This window comes from Lissotriton helveticus, chromosome 4_1 (genome assembly GCF_964261635.1).
Source record: "Lissotriton helveticus chromosome 4_1, aLisHel1.1, whole genome shotgun sequence".
Classification (NCBI taxonomy): domain Eukaryota; kingdom Metazoa; phylum Chordata; class Amphibia; order Caudata; family Salamandridae; genus Lissotriton; species Lissotriton helveticus.
In genome coordinates this window covers 1,070,819,390-1,070,842,871 of record NC_136063.1, presented here as the reverse complement: position 1 = coordinate 1,070,842,871, position 23,482 = coordinate 1,070,819,390, and the positions used below count along the sequence as shown (strand labels likewise).

Sequence of the window (23,482 nt, the reverse complement as noted above, 5' to 3'; positions counted from 1 at the left end):
AGAAATAGAGGGTTTTGGATACCCTTCCTGCTAAATTTTGGTTAAAGTTATATTTATGTTAAAAGTCCGATGATTAAGCCCGTGCCTGTCTAGCTGGTATATGGATCATCCGAGTACGAGGGATAGAGATGGTGGAGGATACACATCTTGGGTCGGGTGGTCAAGAAGGACAGTTGAGAGGAGACCAGAACCAAAAATATGTGTTGTCTACGCCCCATAACTCTAGACCAGTCTAATAGACAATAACAGCCCAGTGGCGGATAAGTACGAAGTTATGGGCGGCAAGACGGCAAATGAGGATTAAAAAAAAAAAAAAAAAAAAAAAGACTGTAGTACAAAATAAATTGAAAGAAAATACAGATAAAATAAACATGTGATGTACAAAAAGTACATTCACTAAGAATAAACAATGTAGAGCAGATGCAAAGATAAATATACATAATATATAAATTACCCACCCATCAAATGGTTAAGGGGAAAGAAATGTTGACTACTAACCATACAGCTAAACAGACCTAGGAGCAGACAACCAACGAGCGTGCACAGATACACACATACAATGATACACATGAGACTCAAACACATTAGAACCTCTAAATGAAGGTTAGAAAAGTGTAAAGAACAATAAAACACATGGGACTAAAAACCCATTAGAACCCCTATGTGAAGGTTAGTGTGAACATACAATTGAACACATGGGACTCGTACCCAATAGAACCTGTGTTGACGTTAGCTACGTGCACAGAACACAAAAAACACATGGGACTTGTACTCATAAGCACCCTTTGTGTGAAGGTTAGATACGTGCACTGAACAATGTAACACATGGGACTCGTACCCATTGGAACCAGGTAGATGGGACTAAAACCCACTACAAACTGCGCAGATGGACTAAACCCCCCTACAATGTAACACATGAGACTTGTACCAATTGGAACCACGTAGATGGGACTAAAACCCACTACAAACTGCGCAGATGGGACTAAAACCCCTTACATAAACATGGGACTTGTACCCAATAGAAAAGCATAAATGGGACTAACACTCACTACAAAAGCATGGGACTTGTACCCATTAGAAACCTTATTTGGAGGTTAGTAGTGCGAGTAAAACAAAACATGGGACTAAAACCCAACTAACTGCCCCTAATGTAACATGCACTTTATGGGAACAACCCATACCGAGAGCTATGAGGACAGAGGACCTGCACAACCTAAAACAGTGCTTTAAAAGAACATGACCAAAAAAAAAAAAACACTTGCAAGAGTCAGAAAATAAGACATACATCGTGGACAAGTGAAGATGAACATAAGCACCTTTCAAAATTTGCAGAGACAAGAACATTATAATAACATGTGTGTGTGTCAACTAGATAACAACACACCAGACCCCAATATACATGTAATAGATACAACCGGTGTGTGTGTGTCACCATAGATCAGTAGGAGAGATTACACGCTCTGTTTCCCCAAGGATGATGTGTGTGTCAATGTACATAGAAGGCACAATCTTCTTGGAAAAGTTATTGCAGTAAGTTATCCAAACATGAGAGGTAGCAGCGCGCTTGTATTAGTTTGAAAAGCTTCTTGAAGAAAAAACAAGAGGAGCTGGTTGAACATGCTTCCTTGACTTGTGCCATGATGTTGCATGCCGAATTGTCATCTGTTCTGCTTTAAAAATAAATCCTGGATAGCGGATGCACCAGCGTTCCTTAGGAAACATGACAAACATTGAATATTTCAGCAGTATCCATGCCTACCACCGCAAAAAGATGGTGGCACGTTGACGACGCTGGCCCGGATGGCTCACGGCATGTCTGTGCAGCTGGGTGTCCCACAGCAGCAAAAGTTGATTACATCACTGAAGAAAACTGCGGCACTGCGTGAGAACACAAACCAGGTAAGGTCCGCTCGCACAGTTCGTAATTTAAACCACATCAAAAAACTGTTTAAACAGCTTCACAGGAGCAACATAATTTTGCTAGATAGGAAAAAATAAATAATAAAGTTACCATCTGCTCAAGTTGTCTAAAATACCTCCGACCACACAAATCACCAAATCCAAACAGGCTGGCATTCCGTAAGCCGGGTGGCTTTAAGACTAAACGTTTCTCTACGCACTGGCCAAAAGCTGTATAATGAGGGGTGCCTTACGATAGTACTTTTGATGGTATTGAAAACCACAAACATCATGGATTGATAAAGATGCCACGCTTTTACTCCTTCCCACAAGAGAGTACACAACAATTGCCTTGCACCAATTAGCAGCAAACAAAACTTTCTCTGTAAACTTTTCCAGATCCAGATTACCAGAAACATGAAAACACAGTGGACAACAATCATTCCCAATCCTTTACCCCAGTGAAGTACACGCAGGCTGGGGCAGTCTGGTGTAAGAGACACTGGTGTAGTGCTGAGGATCGCACATGCTGTCATGCTGAGGATCACACAAGTTGTCATAGTAGCAGGAATGTAGAATGAAGACTCATGTCGCTGTTTCAGGATTTCCTTGTGAGAGCTCCACACTTGTGCTGGAGTCACGCAGTGTGAGGAAGAATGGCAAAGAGCAGGGGAAAATGCTCAAGGCAATCCTTTAGCTCAAAGACGGACAAGCAGGCAGGGTCTGTCTGGTGAAAAGGACACTGGTGGGGCTGACACGCCTTGTACTTCAGACTGGAGGTTTTCTTCTTAGTTTCTGTAGGTTATCTTAAGAGATTTCTTGTTTCAGAGTCCTTTTTAAAAACATGCGTAGTTTTGTTTCAGGAATCGTCGCCAAAAATCTGTAGTGATGAAGTCCGTAGCCTAGATGTAGTTTTATGTAGATTTATTGAGTTTAGTTACAGGTAGTTGAGCTGTAGAGATGCAGCCCCACCAGGAGCAGACTTCATGCTGCTCAGCCCATACTCCAACTGACATACTCAAGCATCCAGGCACCGAAGCATTCTATTCAAGACTCTCACACCAAGGGAGTAAGTAACCAGATACATACAACACAGGTTAGTATAGTATCTTTAACCAAAGCTACATTTTCAGCTCCAATACAGCTGTCTGCGTTATACTTGTGTTGAATAATATATTTCACAATGGGCACTGACTGTATCCACTAGTACAGTGCGGGCACCACCTTTTTCTTCACTGCAACAATAATTACTGTTCGCCAAACAGAATTGTGTCCCATGATTTAAAAACAAATAGATCCCACAGTTCCTTCATCCAGCCGAATATTACCCACCAGATAGCAGATACCTGTGAGTGTTGGTATTTTGACTGGCACTCATCATGCAGTTATGATCTGACTTGTGTCGGCAGGAACGCAATCGCTGCATGGCTTCCGGCGGTTCGGCAGGTACTTCGATACCTCGAATCCTCACACCCAGAGTTACTAAAACTGCCAAACTATTTCAGGACGAGGGCTCCAATTCAGTGGCCGCACAAAAATATTTCAAAAGACATAACTGCTCCCACCAGGACACAGAACGGAGAACACAGCGGGACTGCAGGAATGAGATTTATTTCCAAACCAGCATGAGGCGTTTTGGCATCCTTGCCTTTTTCAAATGGTGGTGACACACCTGTAGCGCAGTCACAGCTTCCTAAAAATATCTTGCCTCATTCCTATTGGCTGATGTTAACAACATGGGCAGTGAGAAAGGACACCAGAGTCTAAACGCCTTAGTATAGTTGTTCCATGCACCGTAAGTACATATCTTAGAGATGTATCTTTAACCCAAATCTGTTTTTTCAGCTCCAATACAACTGTCTGCCTTATACTTGCGTTGAATAATGTCTTTCACAATGGGCACGGAGTGCATCCACTATTACAGTGTGGGCACCACCTTTCTCTTCACTGCAACAATAATTACTGTTCGCCAAACAGAATTGTGTCCCATGATTTAAAAACAAATAGATCCCGCAGTTTCTTCATCCATGTGTATATAAAATGTCTAACTACATGCATAACATAGGTGAGCATAAAGATCATTAAGAATGACACTGAGATGAAACATTGATGCGTGAACAGTCACTAGTACAAGTAACTAGTAAAATCAATCAGTTATCTATGTACTTCAAGTTAAACAAACACCTGTATTTAAAGAGGCTCAGCTTATTGGAACAAATGTCGAAGCACCGCCTGACCACCCTCAGCTGTGTCACTGCGCTGCGCTTATTCCGGGCTCCGCGATCGTGTGGGTGTTCTTCAACGTTGGAGCACAGCATATCTTATCCAGTGGAATGCCAGCAAAGAGTGCAACAGATGTGGAGACTGCTCTTGAAGAACGCGACTTCGACCTTTCTTAACAAAGGCTTGCCATACTTTATGAGACAAAATTGAATTTAGCAGAAATCCATCTGGCTATGGTTGGTTTCGTCGCTGGTGCTACATGACTGCCCTGACCATAAGCCACCAGTAGTTGGTCAATTTTGCAGATGTCTTTAGTTCTCTGCAGGTAAAACTTGAGGCATTATTTGATGTATAAAGTGTGAAGTGTCTGCTCAGCTGGCGTAGCTGGATTGGGAAAGAAAGTGTGCAGGATGACAGGTTCATTAAGATGAAACTGGGTGGAAACCTTTGTGTAGAATCTGCTTTCATGGTTACCCCCATTTTTTGCTGGTGTTATTCTGTTTTCTGATTGGGATCCTGCTAATTAGGACCCCTGTAATGGTGCTTCCTCCCTAAATCTGACAGTGGTAAGCACTTTGGTACCTTCCCAATTGGCTACTAGTGTTCCCATGTAAGTCCCTAGTATATAGTACTGAGGTACCCAGGGCACAGGTACACCAGCGGTCTCCTATGGTCGGCAGGCTGTATTATGTCACCCATGAGAGACCACTCAAATTATGACTACAGACCTGCCATTGCACGCTGTGTACATTAGTGATAGCAACACTTACAACAGATATAGGTTTCCTTATATATGAGGTTACTTGACTTAAAACTAATAAGTCACCCCTATGGCAGGCTCTTCAGTCCTGAGGGCAGGGTGCTTGGTTTTAAGTGAGAAGGTGTCCCTGCATGAGCAGGGCTCCTCTACAAACCCCGGAGAAACCACCAAGAAAAAAAGACAACTGAATGTATTGCACGCTTACTGGCTACAAAAACTTCACATACCAAGAAAAATAAACCACGTGCAGTTGTCGGATTTTTGGAATGTCTACTTCCCGATGAATACAGCGAGCCATGCCGACGTGCACGGCCTTGAACTAGTGTAAACAGGGTCTAAGTTTCAGCGCTATTAGTAAATGTAAATGTAAATGTACAGGAATTTATATAGCGCAAATCACCGAGCGGTTTCTAAGCGCTTGCTTAGGGAACCCGTCCTGGTATTCACCTGTGAGATAACCCCGGCAGGGTATCCGCAAGGTGAAAGCCAGGCATCCCGCCGCGAGGGGCCGTTGTGGAGATTAAGCAAGCTATTGCCCAGAGTCGCAGAGTGTGAACCCGTGAATCGAGTAGGCACCGGAGCGAGAATTGTCGAGTCCATGGACATTTTAGGACTCAAGACCCCGCCGAGCCGGGAATTGAACCCTGGTCCCGGGCTGACCTCTGCTTCCAGGTCTGCCTCTTCTAACCAGTGAGCCACACTTCTCCACTCTATTAGTATGGAATACTCAAATAGACGGAATGGAATGTCAGTACTGGACGTGGAAAAAGTATCACTAACAAAGCACACAAAACTTCCAGAACCCCAAGAGACGCGGCTCGCGTTTACATGCGACCCTGAAACAGCTGAGGCACACGTGCAAGCAAAAAAGGGCATTGTCACGCCGATTTATCAAGCCATCTAGCAGTCGGTGAGGAATTGAAACAAAAAGGCCGCGTAGGAAGTTGGCAAACAACATTTTATTGAACAAAGGGAACGCAGAGAAACTGCTGATATCTCCATCCATCGCAGCTCCAATGCTCTCTGTATGGGGGAGGGTGAATTCGACGCACCATCTTGTGCTAAGCACTGCTCGAAACCAGCAAGAGCATTGTTCGTCCAGTTTGAAATATCAAGGTGAATGGCGAAATCCGAGCCAGTGTCTGGCAGCCCCAAGCTGTATAAAAGGAAATGTGAAATCTCACTTCCATTCTGAGGCTACTCTCTGAGCTTGTACATACTAGATTAATAAAATATAGGTATGGAAAGAGGAAGACTAAATAAGCAAAAATGTGTTACATAATATGTGCAGTTTTGAAAAAGTGCTTGTCCCCTAAAGAGATCAACAACAAGACATCAAGAAGCATGCGCAGAATGGACTGTCCCACAATGCCACGATTTAAAGGGGCGCTTAACTTTTGATTCGGGCCTCTGAAGCGGCAATGTGACCCTGAGAACGTGAATAGGCAGGGTCTGTCATACTAACCAGCAGATGAATCCTTAAACCAACTCAGGGGTGGAGGCATGGTGTGCGGGAAGACACTGGAAATTAGAATTTAACAACATATGTGCTGCAAGATGTTTAAGTCTCAATAGGGCACCCAGTCCATCACGGCAGCCTGCCCTCAAATGACTAGTTAATCTTTAACCATCATTTTACTGCTTCCATTCCGGTAATGTATCAACAGTCATTGAGAACAGAGAACCTCTAAGAGAGCAACAATCAATATTATGGAACGCGGAGTCCAACTATGTTTAAGGGACCAAAGGGCAATTCGTTTAATACACACATTAAACAAACTTGGCAAAAACAGCGTTCTACAACAAGTTATAAGAGGATGTTAAAACATGAAGCTCGTCGGGCGTTGTGTTGACAAACAACACAAAACCAGCTCTTGGCATTGCTGTGGGGAGGGGGGGAGGATAAATGCGAGACACGGCCTGCGGCCGTGAAAATTGTGAAGCAGAGGGCGGGGGAGCGGATCCCTTTGAAGTGAAGGTCTCGGAGGCAGGCGGCTCGGGGAGCAAATGGTAAAAAGCGCGTGCATGTGCACATGCACCCGACGTAATCCACGATGGTTTCAGAGCTTGGATGAGCCTCTATACTCCCTTCCTATTATCGCTTGCGCGATTAATAGGACGAGACCTACAAATTTGGCATATATATCACAGTGGAAAACCTCTCTGGCATAAGCACAGAATGGCAGGCTTGCAGCTAGAAAAAGACGAACATTATAGCTTACCAAACATACCTCGTGTTGCTTTCTTGCTAAAGTTAGAAATCTACAACTATAATAAATATATTTGTACTCTTTTTGATTTACATTTACATCTATCTTTGTGAATCTGGCGCATTGCTTGTAAACTGTTATCAGTCTTATCGAAGTAGATGTCTTTGCTCTTGCATAGTAAAGGAGACGTAGAGAAGCACAGGACAAGAAAGTACCTGTTACCAAGACTAAGGGTTCCTGCAAAAATATAACTAGATAACTTGAAAGTGCTTTAAAATGACAAAAAAGCAAGATAGGTAAAACAATTTTGGGAACATCAACATATAATCCCATGCTTTTCTTAAAAACTGATGTCTTCATGCTTGCTAGTACCTGTTTGCCAGTGTGAGCACCTCTGCATGTTTTTCCCTGTATATAGTTTTATATCCTTGAATGAAGGAGAGGTAGGATTTGGGTGTTACGTGTGTGGCACGCCGATATCTTTGGAAGTAGTCCACACATTTTTCAGCCACGCCATCTTGGAAAGAGCCCATACACTGCACAATTTCCTTCTTGGTTTCCTGAGTGCAGTCAACATCATAAGATGACAGAAAATGCTCAGACACTATCAAGAAACACAAGACAAATATTTATTAATTTAAGGAATCCAAATGAGCGTTAACATGTATGCGAAGAATCAGAACACGCTCAGCACAAAGAGTGATGAAAGATTTTACTAGTGTATGAAAAGGTGTATGTGATTGTCACGTGGATGATGTCATCAGTGATGTCATCAGTGATGTCATTTGAGATGTCATCAGTGATGTCACTGACCATGTCATGAATGATGTAATATGTGACATCATCAGCAGTGGATTGCGGGTGCGAGAAATATAGTTAGTACAACTAACTATATAGGAGCAATTTCAATGGTTTTGTATTAGTGAAATGTCCAGCTAACTATAACACCCCTAAAACTTATAGTTTTTTGAGTGAATTTTAAAGGTTTTTTTAAATGCTAATTCCTAACTATATAAGACCTGAAACCTATGGTCTTTTCAGTGAATATATATATATATATATATATATATATATATATATATATATATATATATATATATATATATATATATATATTTCAACACTTCCCGAAGAAAGAAAGTAGGTCACACTCTGGCATTAGTTTTCAAAAACTTTTTCTTGTTTTAATTTTCAATCACTCCTGAGACGAAACAAACCAACGCGTTTCGGTCTCCACCGAGACCTTGTTCCCGGTAACACCCCTTCAAACAGTCACATGTTATAAGCTTACACTTCTTAATACATCATTTCCTGTGTGGCTTGTTGGAGCATTCTGGGATTTGTAGTGATATGGTGCTCAAGTTTGAGATAATTAACCAAGTGCTTAGTCAGTAATAATTAATTACATTGAAACAAAAATTAAAACAAAATTAGAAACAACCTTTGAAACAAACCATAAAGGCTTAAAATTAACCTTTTCTCAAACTTACACTTCATACATTTTCAGTGTCAGTGAGTACATATTTTTAGCTAGATTTATATACCCAATTTATTGTTTTGGTATATATTTTGACATCATTGAATAGTTTTAAACCCATTTCTGAAATACAGCTGAGAGAGCGCCACATCAGTGAAAGGAGCTACAGGAGTGTAAATATAAATATATTTATTTTATTTATTTATTTAAAGGCAAAGTAAAGAAAGGCAATGTCAATGGCTTATACGCAGGCGTCATCTTGGAACATGTTAAAACTATATTTGATGTATGAGGCAGCTTATTAGTTCATCATAAGCATGCTCACATTTAATTCATACGTCTTTCTTAATCAATTATATCATACCCATTAAGGCCATCAGTATTTACAATATTTGCAATTTTAAAGCGTGAAAATTAATTCCTTCAGCATTTACCATGTGTGCTGATGACCTAATTACAAACCAAATGTTATTCACATTATCGGGGTTTAGATAACCTAATTATGGTGACACACATATTAGTTACCCTGTAACTCGATTCTGCCCCGTATGGGCTTTCACACTCGTCAGGTTAAGTAACCAAATTCTGGGGATGTATATGTAAATCACCTTATAACCACATTTTGCCTTATAAAGGCTATCTCATATTCGGCCTTCTTGCTCCGATTACACTAATAATACATGCTTTTTTTCTTATTCACTGCTAAGTCAATATGTCAAATTTTACTTAATTAAGCACTGGATGGGCATTGATCCTGTGACTAAATGTTACTTCAAATTAATATTTCTGTTACCAAGTGTCGTCCTTCCTATTGCTTGACGAAAGCTCCTCCCTTGATACAGTTTGAATTCATAGATGAACAGCTAGTTTCTCTCCACTGTTGAGGCATCCTGGAGACTTCGGTTGTAGGTCCATTATAAAACATGATTCTAATCGCATTAATCGTTTCTCTCTGTCACCCCCTGATGTTTTTGGGTACATAGTCAAGGCAGAACTATTGCAGAAGTGCCCTATTGCTGTTGTGGTGACTGGCAAAAAGACGCATAACTGGGTAGTTTGCATCAATGCTAGCAATAGCTCTTTGGTGCTCCAAAATTCTCATTTCAACTGGATTTATTGTACTGCCCACGTCCGTAGGTTGCATGGGCAGACCAGGTAATACACCACATATGTGGTACTGCAGGTCATGAATTTCGTTATCTTCCTCTCTTTGGTAATGCCTTTTATACTGTATGAGGTGACTCTCTTGCTGTTTGCGCAGGCCCTACACTTTCCACATGGGAAGGAGCCGCAGAGATCTTGTAAGCCTGATTGTTTTTTAATTGCCATTAAATGGTTCTCCACTAAATGATCTTTTATAGACTGCAATCTTCTGAATGTTATACCTGGATCAGGTGGCAGGTCTGAGGAAATGAACCTTTTTAGGGGCTCACAGGCGCAGGGGTTCACCCTTATCTGTGCACTGGTTCTTAAACCAACAAAGAAGAGATTAGCACGGAAACTGTAATATCAAATAATAGATTTATTAACCTCTCATGAGTGGGACTACGTCAATACAGTACCCTCAGGCCACTGTAGGAGGTAGTATATAGAATACAGAGGCCATGGGCCTTATACACTCAGTTTACAGCTGAGTAGGCATGGAGATTCAAAGAGGAAGTACAGGCATATACAGGAATAGTATTGACTAACATGGGCATACAAATATTTCTTGGTCAACAAAGTGGGAGGGGAGACATTTCTGCTTACATCAGTTAAAGCAGCCTGACAGTTGCAGTCTAAGACAGGTGCAATCTAGCAGCTGCAGGCCTTTCTGAGCAAGCGCAGTGCTCTGGCTCAGTACTGAAAGAGTTAACTATAGTTGATGACTCAAGCAGAATAGAAAAGCAGACAACAGTGAAGACGGAAGAAGCACATGGCTAACACATGGCTAACTAAAATGGATGCCACAAACAAAATGGCTTCAGCATATGCTAAAGGTAATTTCTGCCATTTCCACAGGCCTTTCCCTATTACTGCTTCTGTCTTTATAATTTTTAAGTTTTTCTGCAGAAAGGCTCCTATTTCTTTTGCTGCATTTGAGTAGTGTGTAATCATTCTGAAATTATTGGTTGTTTCCTCTTTCTTCTGTCTGCACTCACTCTGTAGGAGTTCTCCCCTATCCTTTACTTCAGCCTTTCTCTATGCTGTTTTCAGTGTTTTATGTTGATATCCTCTCACTCTAAAGTGTTGTACTCTCTTCTGCTGCCTGCGTGTAATCCACCTGTCTCGAGCTATTTCTTTTGATTCGCAAGAGTTTCCCAGAGGTGATACTCTGAATCAGATTCGTTGGGTGAATACTCTGCCCGTGCAGGACAGAGTTCCCTGCAGTAGTTTTCCTATTTCTATTTGAACTCACAAATACCCTTAAATCCAGAAAGTTTACGTGTTCAGTGCTCCATTCGCCAGTCAATCTCCAGTTCAAGTTATTAATATTGAGGCCGGAGATATAATGATTAGCAGATTCCATTGATCCTCTCCAAATATGAAGAGGTCATCAATATATCTCCTCCAACAAACAATTTTGTCTACCCATTCACCCATCGTATCGGCCCAGGCCACCTACATCTCACCAGCCCACTAACAAGTTCTGGTAACAAGGTGCGAAGCAGATGCACATCACCGTACCTTGTATCTGTTTATACCTCGGTTCCTGGAAAAGAAAAATATTATTATTTAAGCAGATTGCTATAAATTTCACCAGCATGTTGTTATGTTCCAGAAACTTCAGAGGCCGTTATTTCAAAAAATATTTGACTGCCTCCAGTCCATCTGTGTGCCTGATGCTTGTGTAAAGGCTTGATACGTCAAGAGTGATCATCACAAAGTCTGGTTCCCATTCAATCCCCTGGATTTGTCTCAGAAAATCCTTTGTGTCCCATGTTTACGATGACAGTTGTAACACAAGGAGAAATAGAAAATGGTCCATGTATCTGGATAGGTTTTCAGTCAGGCCCCCTATTGAGGAAACTATCGGTTGACCTGGTGGACTAGTGGCGTCCTTATGGATTTTCGGAACGTGGTAAACTGTGGGGATCCTCAGGTGCTTGTTCTGTAGGAAGTGGAAAACTTCTTTCAATAGAATGCCCTTGCAGAACCATTTCTGAATTCTCTTCTAAAATGTCTGTATGCTTAACATGTAGTCCATTTCAGTTGCAAGAATATAGTTGTCTTTATCTTCCAGTTGTCTTACAGTAGTTCTCTCTTGTCTGCAAAACTATATTACCACCCTTGCCTGATGGTTTCACTATAATTGACATGTCTTCCTTCAAAGTTTGTATTGCTTGTCTTTGATTGTATGTGAGGTTCCATTTCCTCTGTTTCTTCCCTTGTGACCTCAATCCTAGATCTTTATTGACACTATCGGAGAAGATGTCAATAGCATCTACAGGTGTCTGAAGATAGAATCTTGAGGTTGGTTTGAATGGACTCAGGGCACCCACCTGTACTACCCCAAGATTTTCAGCCCTGTCCAAATTTTCCCTCTCCATCAGATCCTGTGTGCCCCCTTCATGTCTTAACTCATACAAAATTGCCAGGGTGTCCAGGTCACCTACTGTCTATAAATCAGTGTTGTTAGGTACAGCGTTGCCTCTTGTTTGTAATTGCCCCGGGTTTCTCATCTTTAATAATTTTTACAGTTTTATTCTCCTGATATATTTGAATAAATCAATGTAGGTCTGTGTGTACTCGAAGTCTTCCGTCAGGCAACACGTCAGACCTAATCTCAAAACTGACTCTTCAGTTGTAGTCAGTAATCTTGTTGTTATGTTTACAATTATAAGATTGTCCTGTTTGTTCTGGTTTTTCTAGACGCCCCTTCTCGTGACTCTTTGGGTTTTGACCCTGGGGATCTCCTCTTGCCCCCCCCCCCTCAGCCATGTCTGTCGTATTAAATTGAATTAGTCAAAAAGGTTCTGGCGTGAGGCAGTGGTGGCTGGTGAGATTTAAAAGTGGTGAGGCGTAAACTTTGTCGGAGTGCACCGTGGCGAGCGAGTGACCCATACACTGTCAGCCAGGGGACATACCACAAAGACATGTTGACAGCTAGGGTGCTGAATACTAAGGCTGTCTTTACTTTTTTCACCTCATGCTGCTTTTCATCCACCAATGTATTCTTTCTGTCCCTGCCATCCTTGCAGATGGACTTTTCATCCCTGTATTCTCCATTTTCCACTATTTTGCTGTCTTTGACTTCTTCCTGCTTTTACATATTGCTTCTTTTATTACTCACTCTTGCTCTTGGGCAAAGTCTGATGATTAAAAATAAGTCCGGGTCCCCCGAAAGAGTGCCGGTGTCCCCCCCAGCAAACACAGTTCCAGTTAAGTATTGCGCTTCAGACAGTAGCAGCCTCTTTTGCTGTGACCAGGGGGCTCTGCTACCACCATCATCGGGGCCACAGACGTTAAAGAGGGGGATACATGACTCCACTTGTAATGTCAGTTATAACATCCTTTCTGTCTTGTCTACCTCTTTAACATGTTGAATTGATGACGGTGCTAGCAGAGCGTTATTCGGATCTGCTGTTATCTAAAGTCCAGTATTTACAGTTTCTGTCTCGAAATAGTGTTTAGTGAGGGCAGGTGAGGAGCAGTTGTCACTCTTGGATGTACAAATAGCCCTCCTGGTCACAGTGAATGAGGCTGCCACTATGCAAGAGTCTGCACTTACCAGCTCAAATGAAGTAAATAAAGGTCTTTGCAAAATTAACTAGAATATAGCAGAGGCAATCATCTGGACACTTGGTGGGGCTACCTACCCCTTGTACTCGCCACCTCTCAACAGTTGGTCACATATGTCTTCCCTCGCCGCCGTCGCTGTCTCCAACAACGCGGCGCAGCTCGGAGGGAGGACTCCAACTCCCAGGTGCCTCAGCGGCGAAAGCGGAAGACGCCCACAACCGCATCACGCCAGGAGCCGTTTAAAGGTTCGCTGAGCCCCGGTGGAGCGAGGGAGCAGAGGCAATCATCTGGACACTTGGTGGGCCTACCTACCCCTTGTACTCGCCGCCTCTCAACAGTTGGTCCCATACGTCTTCCCTCGCCGCCGCCGCATTCTCCAACAACGCGGCGCGGCTCGGAGGGAGGACTCCAACTCCCAGGTGCCCCAGCGGCAGAAGCGGAAGACGCCCATGACAGCATCACGCCAGGAGGCGTTTAAAGGTCCGCTGAGCCCCGGTGGAGCGGGGGAGCAGAGGCAATCATCTGGACACTTGGTGGGGCTACCTACCCCTTTTACTCGCCGCCTCTCAACAGCTGGTCCCATACGTCTTCCCTCGCTGCCGTCGCTGTCTCCAACAACGTGGCGCGGCTCGGAGGGAGGACTCCAACTCCCAGGTGCCCCAGTGGCGGAAGCGGAAGACGCCCAAGACCGCATCACGCCAGGAAACGTTTAAAGGTACGCTGAGCCCCCGCGTCGCGGGTTCGCGCGCGGGTTAAGCCTGGGACAAGGGCGGGGCAGTCTGTGGCAGTCCGGGGCAGGAGGAGGCAGGGCCGGGCCACCCCCTTTGTATTTGCATCTAAAGGTATTGTACATTAAACATCATTTAACTGCTCGCTGGTCCTAAGCACTATAAATATGGGAAAAAGGAAAACCACAGAGGATACCAGTGAAGTTGTCTGTGTGGTGTCCAAGGGAGGAAAACAAGCTTAAGAGACCAAAGTGCAAACCTTCTAGAAAGCATCTGCCCCATGCGGGAGACATTTGTGTAATGGACCGGATTGACGAACTAGTACAAGACTGTGCAGACTTGTTAACAACCGACCCTAATGTTGGAGATAGGGCCTCTGCGGCTGGTAGTAACTTGGGTGCTCAAGAAGGAAGGAGTCAGAAGAGGGGGGCAGCAGTTATCCCAGAAATGTTCTTAAGCAAACCTAATGCAGGGGTAAAATCGGGTGTAGCTGAGGGGGGTGAATCTAATTTAGACCAGACCCATCCCTCTACAGCTCCCATGCAGAATTCTGAAGATACAGTTGTCCTGCCCTGTAGCAACAGGTTTTCTGTTTTAGCCCATATTGAAAATTGTTATTCTGAAAATCGGCCCGAAGCACTCGAACTTGGTCCTCCTCCATCAGAAGGCATTCTCCATGTGTCTGCTGCCTTGGAGGTGTCCCGGCTAGTAGAACCAAATGATAATCCTTTGTTTAAAGTTGTAAAACACCTGTGTGATTTGGTGGAAAGTATGCAAGTTAAGATTGATCAATTGACTGTTGTAGTTAACAACTTGAGGGTGTACTCTGGTCAAGGCTTATGTGGCTTTACGGCAATTAAACCCACGGGTTCAAACAATTTAAGTGCAGTGGGTCGCACTGGGAATGCTTCCTCTCCACTGACCCCATCGGGTGTCCCTTCAGTTATTAGCTCCTCGTTTAGTGAGGTGGTCAGAGCAGGGAGGAGAGCATCTCAAGTCAAACATAACCCCCAAAGTCATGGTACAGTGCATGTAATTACACTAAGTAGCACACCAGGGAATCTGGGGGGCAAGTGTACCCCCAGAGTAAGACAGGTTGAACAGAAAGTCGCAAGTAGCCGACAGGAAAAAGGACCTGTTCCGTCGAGTATTAATGTTTTGTCACATAATTCCTACCTAAGCAAATCTCCATCAGTGTACCTGATTAATATCCTCAAGTTGCCTATTGGCAGGGACTATGAATCATCTGAAGCTCTGACCAACAAAGCAATACATTGGATTAGGTATGTAAGGGGATGTAGGTCAGTCATTAGGGAGGATATTCTCCGCGCAGTGAGGCTCACTTCTCAGGGAGATGCATACGACTGTATTGAATTAATTTTTGAAAACTCAATGATAGCTGGAGAATTATTATACTTAGAATTTAGATCTTGTTCTCCAGACTATTCTAGGATCCAGATGAGATCAACCCCCCCCCAGTATTGGCTGACTGGAAGTGAAAATTACGATAAGGGCACTCATATGGTAAGCTCGAGATTAGATTGTAATGATTGACTACAGTTGCAAGTCCCCACAGTAGTAAATAGCGAACAAACCAATGGCGAAATCACTGGGCAGGATTCAATTATTGGCTTGGATAACTCTCTTAAAATGCCACCTCTGTTGGCTTACACGTTACCTATGTCTATTACCCCAGGCACTGTGCCCACCATTCTCAAACCCGGATCGGTTCTCTCGTGGAACATAGCTGGTTTAAGATCCAAAATAGAATCACCGTAGTGGGCAACATTTATTAGTCAGTACGAAATATGTTTATTCCAGAAAACCTGGTTAATAGATCCACTGCACTTTCCTGGCTATTTGAATTACAGTATTCTAGCAGAGAAGGGAGGGAGAGGCCGCCCATCTGGTGGTCTGATGATATGGGTCAGACAGGACCTTGCTGTGACAATTAAAGCCATACCCACCAACCATAGGGATTTGCAGGTTTTAAGACTTGAGTTTCTAAATCAAGAGCCCATCTATATTTACAATGTATATGCTCGAAGCACTGGGGGGAAGAAATCTGAAGTCCTGGCACTCCTGGAAGATAAGCTTGAATGCCACTCTGTCCATTCCAACTCAATTGTAGGGGGAGATTTTAATGTAACTTTCGAACCTCTTTTAAATGATAACTGGAACATATCGGACGAAGAAGACAGGGAGTGGGGGGTACCCAAACTCGATCTCGAACCAATCAAAAGATGGTAAGAAATAGTGATTCAAATTAATTCAATTTGTCTTAACAAAGGCGTGAGATCAACCAACGGCAGGACTGTTGGTGATACGTCCGGGGCAAATACTTTTAAGAACGGTCCCCGTGATAGCAGAATAGACTACATCTTGGTTAGTCTGGGTCTATGGAGACATCTCCAGGACATGATAATTATTGAAAGGATAGAGAGCGATCACAACCCCCTGTGTATGACCCTCACCTAAGCATGGGCGAATTTTGTGAATTGGCAATCCGCGAAATTGCGTATTTACGGATTCGCAATCCGCAAAATCCGCGAACTCTCGCGAATTTTGCGGATTTTTTATTTTTTTTGGTTCTCAAGTGTTTCTGCCATTTCGCGAGGGTTTTTTACCAATTCGCAAACACAAACATACTTGTCAGGTAGCAACGGTCGCGACCATGTTGTTTCTACGTCTGGTTCATCACAGCACCCTCTTTTTCACCACTGCCACCCTCTGTTTCACCACTGCCACCCTCTGGCTCACCCATGCCACCCTCTGTTTCATCACTGTAGATTATGGGGGGAAAAGCACACCTGCCCTGCCTCAACTGACATGAATGAATTAGGGGATGATTGATTAATGTGTCACTGAATTTGAACTTCCAGTCTGGCACCTGCTTCCTTAATTGCTTTCTGTTGCAGTCTAATTTTTTTTAGCCGGACCTTTGTGGCATACTTGTAGCTATTCTCTGAGCCTGCTGTGAGGGTCAGAGCAGGGTGATAGAATAGTTGCAACTGAACTCTGGAGGGGCCCCTCAGGAAGCACTACCTGCTGAGTGCTTTCAGTTTTGCAAAAATCGTTTTTCTGCAATTTTGCGCGATTCGCGGGGCGCGAATTCTGGCGAGATCGATTTCGGAAGCCGCGAATTTGTGCGAATACACAATTTGTTTTTTTTTGCGGCGTGTTTGTTCGCGTGATTTTTTGCGTGTTCGCAAGCTGCTTGTAGCGCTACGTTTGCGAAGTTACCCTAGCGGTCGTACATGGGCGCGGCCATCTTGTTTGCGTGACGTAATTCCGTTTCCGGGCGCTATGTGTAATCTCGCAAAGTGTGCGGCTCGCTAGTACATGTTCGCGTGTGATCGCGGGGGAAAGCTCGCGCGAACTTACCCACGCGGTCGTGAACGGGCGTGGCCATCTTGTTTTTCATTCATTGCTATGGTTCTGGGCATGCTTTCTGTATCCTCTGTCAATCTCTGCCATCCTTTGCTTGTTTGAAGTTTTTTTAAATCTATTTTACTTATTATCTATCTATCTATTTTTCTAGCTCTATATTTTTGTGTTTTCTGCTACTTTGGGTTAATTTTAAACTACTTTTTTTAACTCTTTTTTTTCTTCTTCCCTATTCTATTTCTTCTTTATTATTTACCTTCCTTTCTGCCCAGACCATGGTAAAGGGAGCCGGGAAGCAGCCCGCGAAGGGGAAGGGTCCCGCACCCCGTGCCCGGCTCCCGTGCAGGCGTTTGAGGGGAGAGCAAGTTATAGCTCGGAGATTTTTAGTGCGGAGGAGGTGGCCGTACTAGTCTTTTATGTCCAGCGCCGCCTCCCCAAGACCATCAGGGAGGCGGCAAGATCGCTACCGGCTACGGGATCCGGGAGCGCCGGAAGCGGTGGGAGAAGGTGTGCCGGGCCACGTTTGAACACTCTGGGGTCCGGCGCACCTACAACCAGGCCACCCACCGCTGGACGGATCTCATGGACTGGGAACGGGACTTGCTGGACGTGCTCGGCATCGAGATCCCCGGGCTTGGTGAGTAGTAGTAGCTATTTCTAGCTATTTCATCACTACTCTGTTTTCTCCCGCTCTGTGTGTTATTATATTGCAAATTTTTGTTTTTTACCAAGAGCAATAATGCTGCCGATTACATTGTAGGTAAATTATATTTCAAAATCTTCTGTGCATTTCAGGTGCACTGCTCTCCTTCTCAGTAGCGTTGCTACTATGCTTATTTGTTTTCTATTTTGTGTTCATTTCATTAGCCTGAGAAAATTATGTATGAATGTAGTGTAAAGAACTGCGTAATGCTAGACACTAAGGGTCAGATTTTCAATTACCAGCGCATCCCTGCAAAGTAGCAGGGATGCGCCAGTAATTGTGCGCCACGCCACCACCACCCATGGTGCGCTGTATTTACAATGCGGCGCACCATGGGCCCAAAACGTCACAGAAGCGTTACGCATCTGTGCCGTAAAGGCGGCGCATTGCTGGAGTTGCGTCACAACGATGGCGCAGCTCCAGCAATGCTCTGGGGTGCCCTATCTCCCCAATGCTGCATCAAGCCGTACGTCTGCTTCAAGCAGGCGCAGGGTTTGAGTCACGCATCATTGTCCTAAAAGTGACTGATTGACATCTTGTAGATTTCCCTCAGCCACATTTAGGATGCGTTCCTGCGCAGGAACGCCCTCCCTTGCGCCGGAATGCCCCCAGATGACGCAGGGCTTTACAACGTGATGCATCTCCCATATGCCTCACGTTGTTAATATACGCCGCACCATGGCGCCTCTTTTGCTATGCCTCTGCATCACAAAAGTCACGCAACAATGGAGCAAAAGAGCTGCAAGGGGCTTGTAAATCTGCCCCCACAGACTCAAGTCCAGTCCTTCCTTTGTACACCTGGCAATAAGAAGAAATAGTGGTGGTGGATTGATAGTTTGAGTATTTTAATGGCTGGTTAAGGTAGTAGGAAACTTTTTAGTGTTGTCGCTGATCTGCAATCACGATGGAGTTTGTCTGTCACTTCGCGTGCTGCGGACTGCTGCCTGCCAGTCCTAGGCGAACCTTTTTAGTAGTTTGTTTAGTGAGTTGCATAACTTTCCAAGTCGACGGTCCGCAAATCAAGCAATACTAATATCGTTGTAGCCCACATGAGATAGGTCAATATATCCTGTTGAATAGTTGTCTATTTGCTATTTCGCCAAAAGATTTTGTTATTGTTCTTTTGAAATGTTTGATTTGGTTGACACAATCATCCATATTTTTGGGTCTTTCTTTCTTTCATGTTGTACATCAGCTCCCCCCAGGGGCAAGAGGACATTGGAGGAGGCTGCTGCTGCTGAACAAGGCCAGGATCGGTCAGGCGAGGGCTCCTTTGCTGGCCCCGGTAAGTTTTAATTTTAATATAGAGTACCTATTTTTTCCTAGCGTTCCTCATTCGATTTTTTCTAAATCGTCTTTGATCTTCTTGTAGACTGTATCTAAATTCTTATCCTGCCTCGACTATGACTCCCTGTGGTATTACTAGGTTATTCTTATTAGTCTGTCTGTGTAGCTAACTAAGATTGAACATTTGGCAAAAGGTGTAAAACGAAACTCCCATTCTAGTCAGCAATAGCTCTATGCACTGAGTGCAGTCCTCTGGGATTGTCCATAATGTCTTTTCAAGTCTTCTAAATGTTTATGCTTTGACAATTACCAACAATAAAAAGGTGAATGACCACCAAGAAAGAATAAGATACTACTTTACTTTTGGTTTGGATAGGAGGACAATCCATACTACTACTGTTGCAGGGACAAATCTGTACAAACAGAACTAGGGACACTAAATAGTGCATTGTTTATCAATTATAATAGGCGCAGGTAGACTTTCCACATACCTCAGTGATATCAGACTTTGAAGAACCCCAATCTCCTTACTGACTAGATAGTGTGGCAGAGTCATTTAGCTCCCGAATTCATCGATGATTGATCCCCAATGATGATTATCCAACGCAGGACAAGAGTACGGAGTCAGAGTCCAGAAGTGTCAGAGGTACGGGCTCATGCATTGCAAATTGCAAAACCTTTTGCTCATTCACTCATGACCAAAAACCACAGAGTCTATTTAAGTTTTCAAGCTTTATTAAAAGTAAAAATATTTATTAGAATCAAGCTTGTCATAAAACATAAACGGTTGATTAAAAATGGAAAAGTGCTTCTAGTGATTTATTTCACACATTTATTGTGGGCGAGCCGAGCCCTCAACTGGTTTGAACTTAAATTTTTCTTTTTGATGCTGAATCGTTGGTCCCTCCGTCCTAGTGATGATGATTTGTTCTTAGAAGTGAAGCTTCTGTCTGTTATGAGACAAATGGTGCGTGTTAAAAAGCAAGCATTTATCAGTTGTGCCAAAAAGTGCAGCAAGACAACACCCTTCCCTGGAAAAAGGGACATTTTTACTTTAGAGTAGACAGTTACAAATTATTATATTGGTTTCTGTATTCACATTTCTTCATTCCTAGACAAAATACTAGTGATTGGTGTATGTCTATGACATCTAACATTCTTAAATGTACTTTGTAGGTGGAACATCTGGTGCTGGGCCCAGCGCGGTAGTGGAGGAGGAAAGTTCTGGGGAGGAGGCGGTGCAAGTGCCGGACCAAACTGCTGTGCGGGTTGCCACGGTAGTGGCGGGCAGTGGTAAGCTCTTATATTCCTTACTTTTTGAGATTGCAGACTGCGTAGTGTGCTCCCCGTGAGAAAACGTAAGGGTTGTCCAGATGAGAGACATGAAGAAGAATGATTGACATATAGTTTGAATGGATGGATGCCTGGATCATGGTACTATCTGACTCTTAGATAGCATATGTGTATCTCGAGAGAGTAGATGGTCACTGGATGAACTAAGTGTTACTTTGAAGAGCATATAACACCGCACCCGCACGTCCGTCCCAGTGTAGGAAAGGCAAGGAAAAGAAGTTGTAATTTTGTCCGAATACTACCATGAATAATAGCAGTAGTTTGTATTGCAAGCACAGCATATATCCGGCTTTTACGATGGTCACTCACTACCTCTGTTAATAAGTTTAGTAGAACTCGGTCATTCTTGTGTGGATGTATCACTGTTCACTCAATAAAAAGCAAAGCACCTAAAGTCATCCCATATGTAAGCAAATACATACCATGTGCAGTGATAGATAATCAGATTATTTATCTTCTTCATTTTCATTTTCTAGTATCTATTCATTGGCGCTGTAGAGTGAAAGTTAAATTAATGAAGCAGTAGCCCTTGTAACAGAGTATTCTCAGTGCCACCCGTAATAGAAAAGTAAGAGCATCACCACCTGTATGTACTGGACTGGTACAGTAACGCAAGTCTGTCTCACTCATCATGGCGGGCGTCTGTTTTTCTCGGGTGCAAGTTGACTGTGCTGGCATTATGCCGGCTTGCAGAAGTTAACGTACCAATTTTGCTAAACAAGAGAGAAGAAGAAGAATAAGACTGGTGTACTGTCATAGTCGACTCTACTGGAGTGAGTCCATAGTGCTCGTAGAATTGATTCCTTAAACTCCCACTAATGTTAGAGCAAGGATGAAGAAGTGGGAGGTTAGATAGATACTGGACACAATAGTTATGTACTGCGCTTGCAAGTTGCTACTTCTACTGTGACACAACTTTCTGCTGAATTATTTTGTGTTGATCTTAAAGAGCATTGGTTACAGACTATGTCTTTCTTTCTTCATATAGATGCTCCTTCCAAACCAACAAGGAAGGAGCTGGCTGAAAGGGCCCGGCAAAGGAGGCTGGAGGCCACTGTCGCCGAATATCGGCGGCTGGTGGCCCAGGAGGAGGAGGACACGCAGAGTACGTCAACAACATCCACGGCGACACCTGCATCCTCCTCCGCGCTCCCTGGGTCAGCCAGTCAGTGCAGCAGGTCTCCAGCGGTACGGAGCCGGGGTACCGCAGCCACCCGCCACCGCCGAGCAGCAAAGAAATCAGCTGCCCCCCACAGCAGTTGCAAAAAAAGGATGCACCGCCTTTCCCTGAGGGTTTCCTACCTCGAGCAGGAGCTCCTCAACACCAAAACCCTGCTCGAGAGCCTCCGCAAGGAGCATGCTGACCTGGCCCGAAAAGTCAACAGCAGCCAGTAGGAGGAGACTGTCCCTTGCCCCTTTTTTAAAGACTTCTGGGGGGTGGGAATTGGGAGTTGGGTTTTCTACTTTTTTGGACTTAGTTTTCAGGGACATTCGTTGGGGTTCGGGAGGGGGGTGGGTTGGGTCTTGCGGGAGATTTTTTATGTTACTGGATATATAAATATACTTTAAACTTAATCTTAGCATACGTGTTGTTTACTGCTTTTGAGGCTGGTGGGTGGGGGTTTAACAGTCCTGAAACTTAAGTGGCATCTTGATTCAAGTTGTGCAAGTACTAATGGCACAAATGTTTTCAAAACTAAGAGTAAGTGAATTCAATAGTCCTAGGACCGTCACTCTCTCGTCTCTCCTAATACTCCATTATACTACCTCCCCCCAAATGCTTATCTTACCTGTAATTTGTGTTTGGAAATAGGGCTAGGCACAGGGCTGGCTGCACGCGAAAAGGCGATTAAGGTTGGCAAGGTTGGCAATCCTGGGCGGATGAAATGTCATCATTGCGGTGGTACTTGTGGTGTTACACAGTGGCAGTTGCAGCATCTGAAAAAAAAGAAAATGAAACCTTGTTTGTCCTTACCGTAGCATTAGAATGGTACGATAGAGAATATAGCAGGTGACAGTACACTAGAACAGTGCCACAATGTAGCCTAACAAATGGTAAAGTATTGAAAGTATAACTACTACTTGCGTTGAATTTCTTTGACATTGGCTACTATTACAAGAAATAGTACTGAAGGTGAAGGACACAGCAGCGTAATAATTTCATTTGCCACGTCTAGGAGGTGGATGTTCTTGATGACAAATCAAGTTGATGGCGCACATGAAAATCTGCTTTCATTTGCCAATAGTGACTCAGTGTCAAGCTGAGTAAGAATATATACTCGGATTCCTTCACCAGCCTGTTGCTATGACCTTATCCTCGCCAGCAAGTGTATGGAATTATTGCTGTCATTTAGTCACACATCAATCAAAACCACACAGCCCGGGGGAAGAAGGTTAGGGTTCGGAAAATGGATGGGAATGGGGGTTTTTGGGAAAGTTTTGTTGAGAGAAGAAAAAAAAAGCACAGCATGGACAAACAATAATTGAAGATAAACAAATCTTTGGGTACAAAGCTAACCATAAATCTTTTAAGTGACATAAAGGAAGTGCATGCACTACTGCATGCATGGTTACTGAAAAGTAAGTAGTACTTTCGACAACCGTGAATGAAAGAATGCGACAGTACAGGGCTGCAGTAATAATTAAGCGTTTTCACTTGCCTTTCTCTGCACTCAGAGAAACACTTCGTACATTAAATTAGGTTTGAAAAATAGCAGAAGTAAAACCTATCCA

At 43.6% G+C, this 23,482-nt stretch overlaps 1 protein-coding gene across 1 annotated transcript in view; it reads right to left on the bottom strand.

Annotated features, from left to right (window-relative positions):
• The window catches only part of DNAH5 (dynein axonemal heavy chain 5), a 5,174,212-nt gene that overhangs the window by 1,807,839 nt on the left and 3,342,891 nt on the right, over positions 1 to 23,482 (bottom strand). The window contains exon 56 of the mRNA XM_078687662.1: positions 7,465 to 7,696. Coding sequence (XP_078543788.1) covers positions 7,465 to 7,696 — 232 coding nt within the window. The remainder of the gene's footprint in view (positions 1 to 7,464; positions 7,697 to 23,482) is intronic.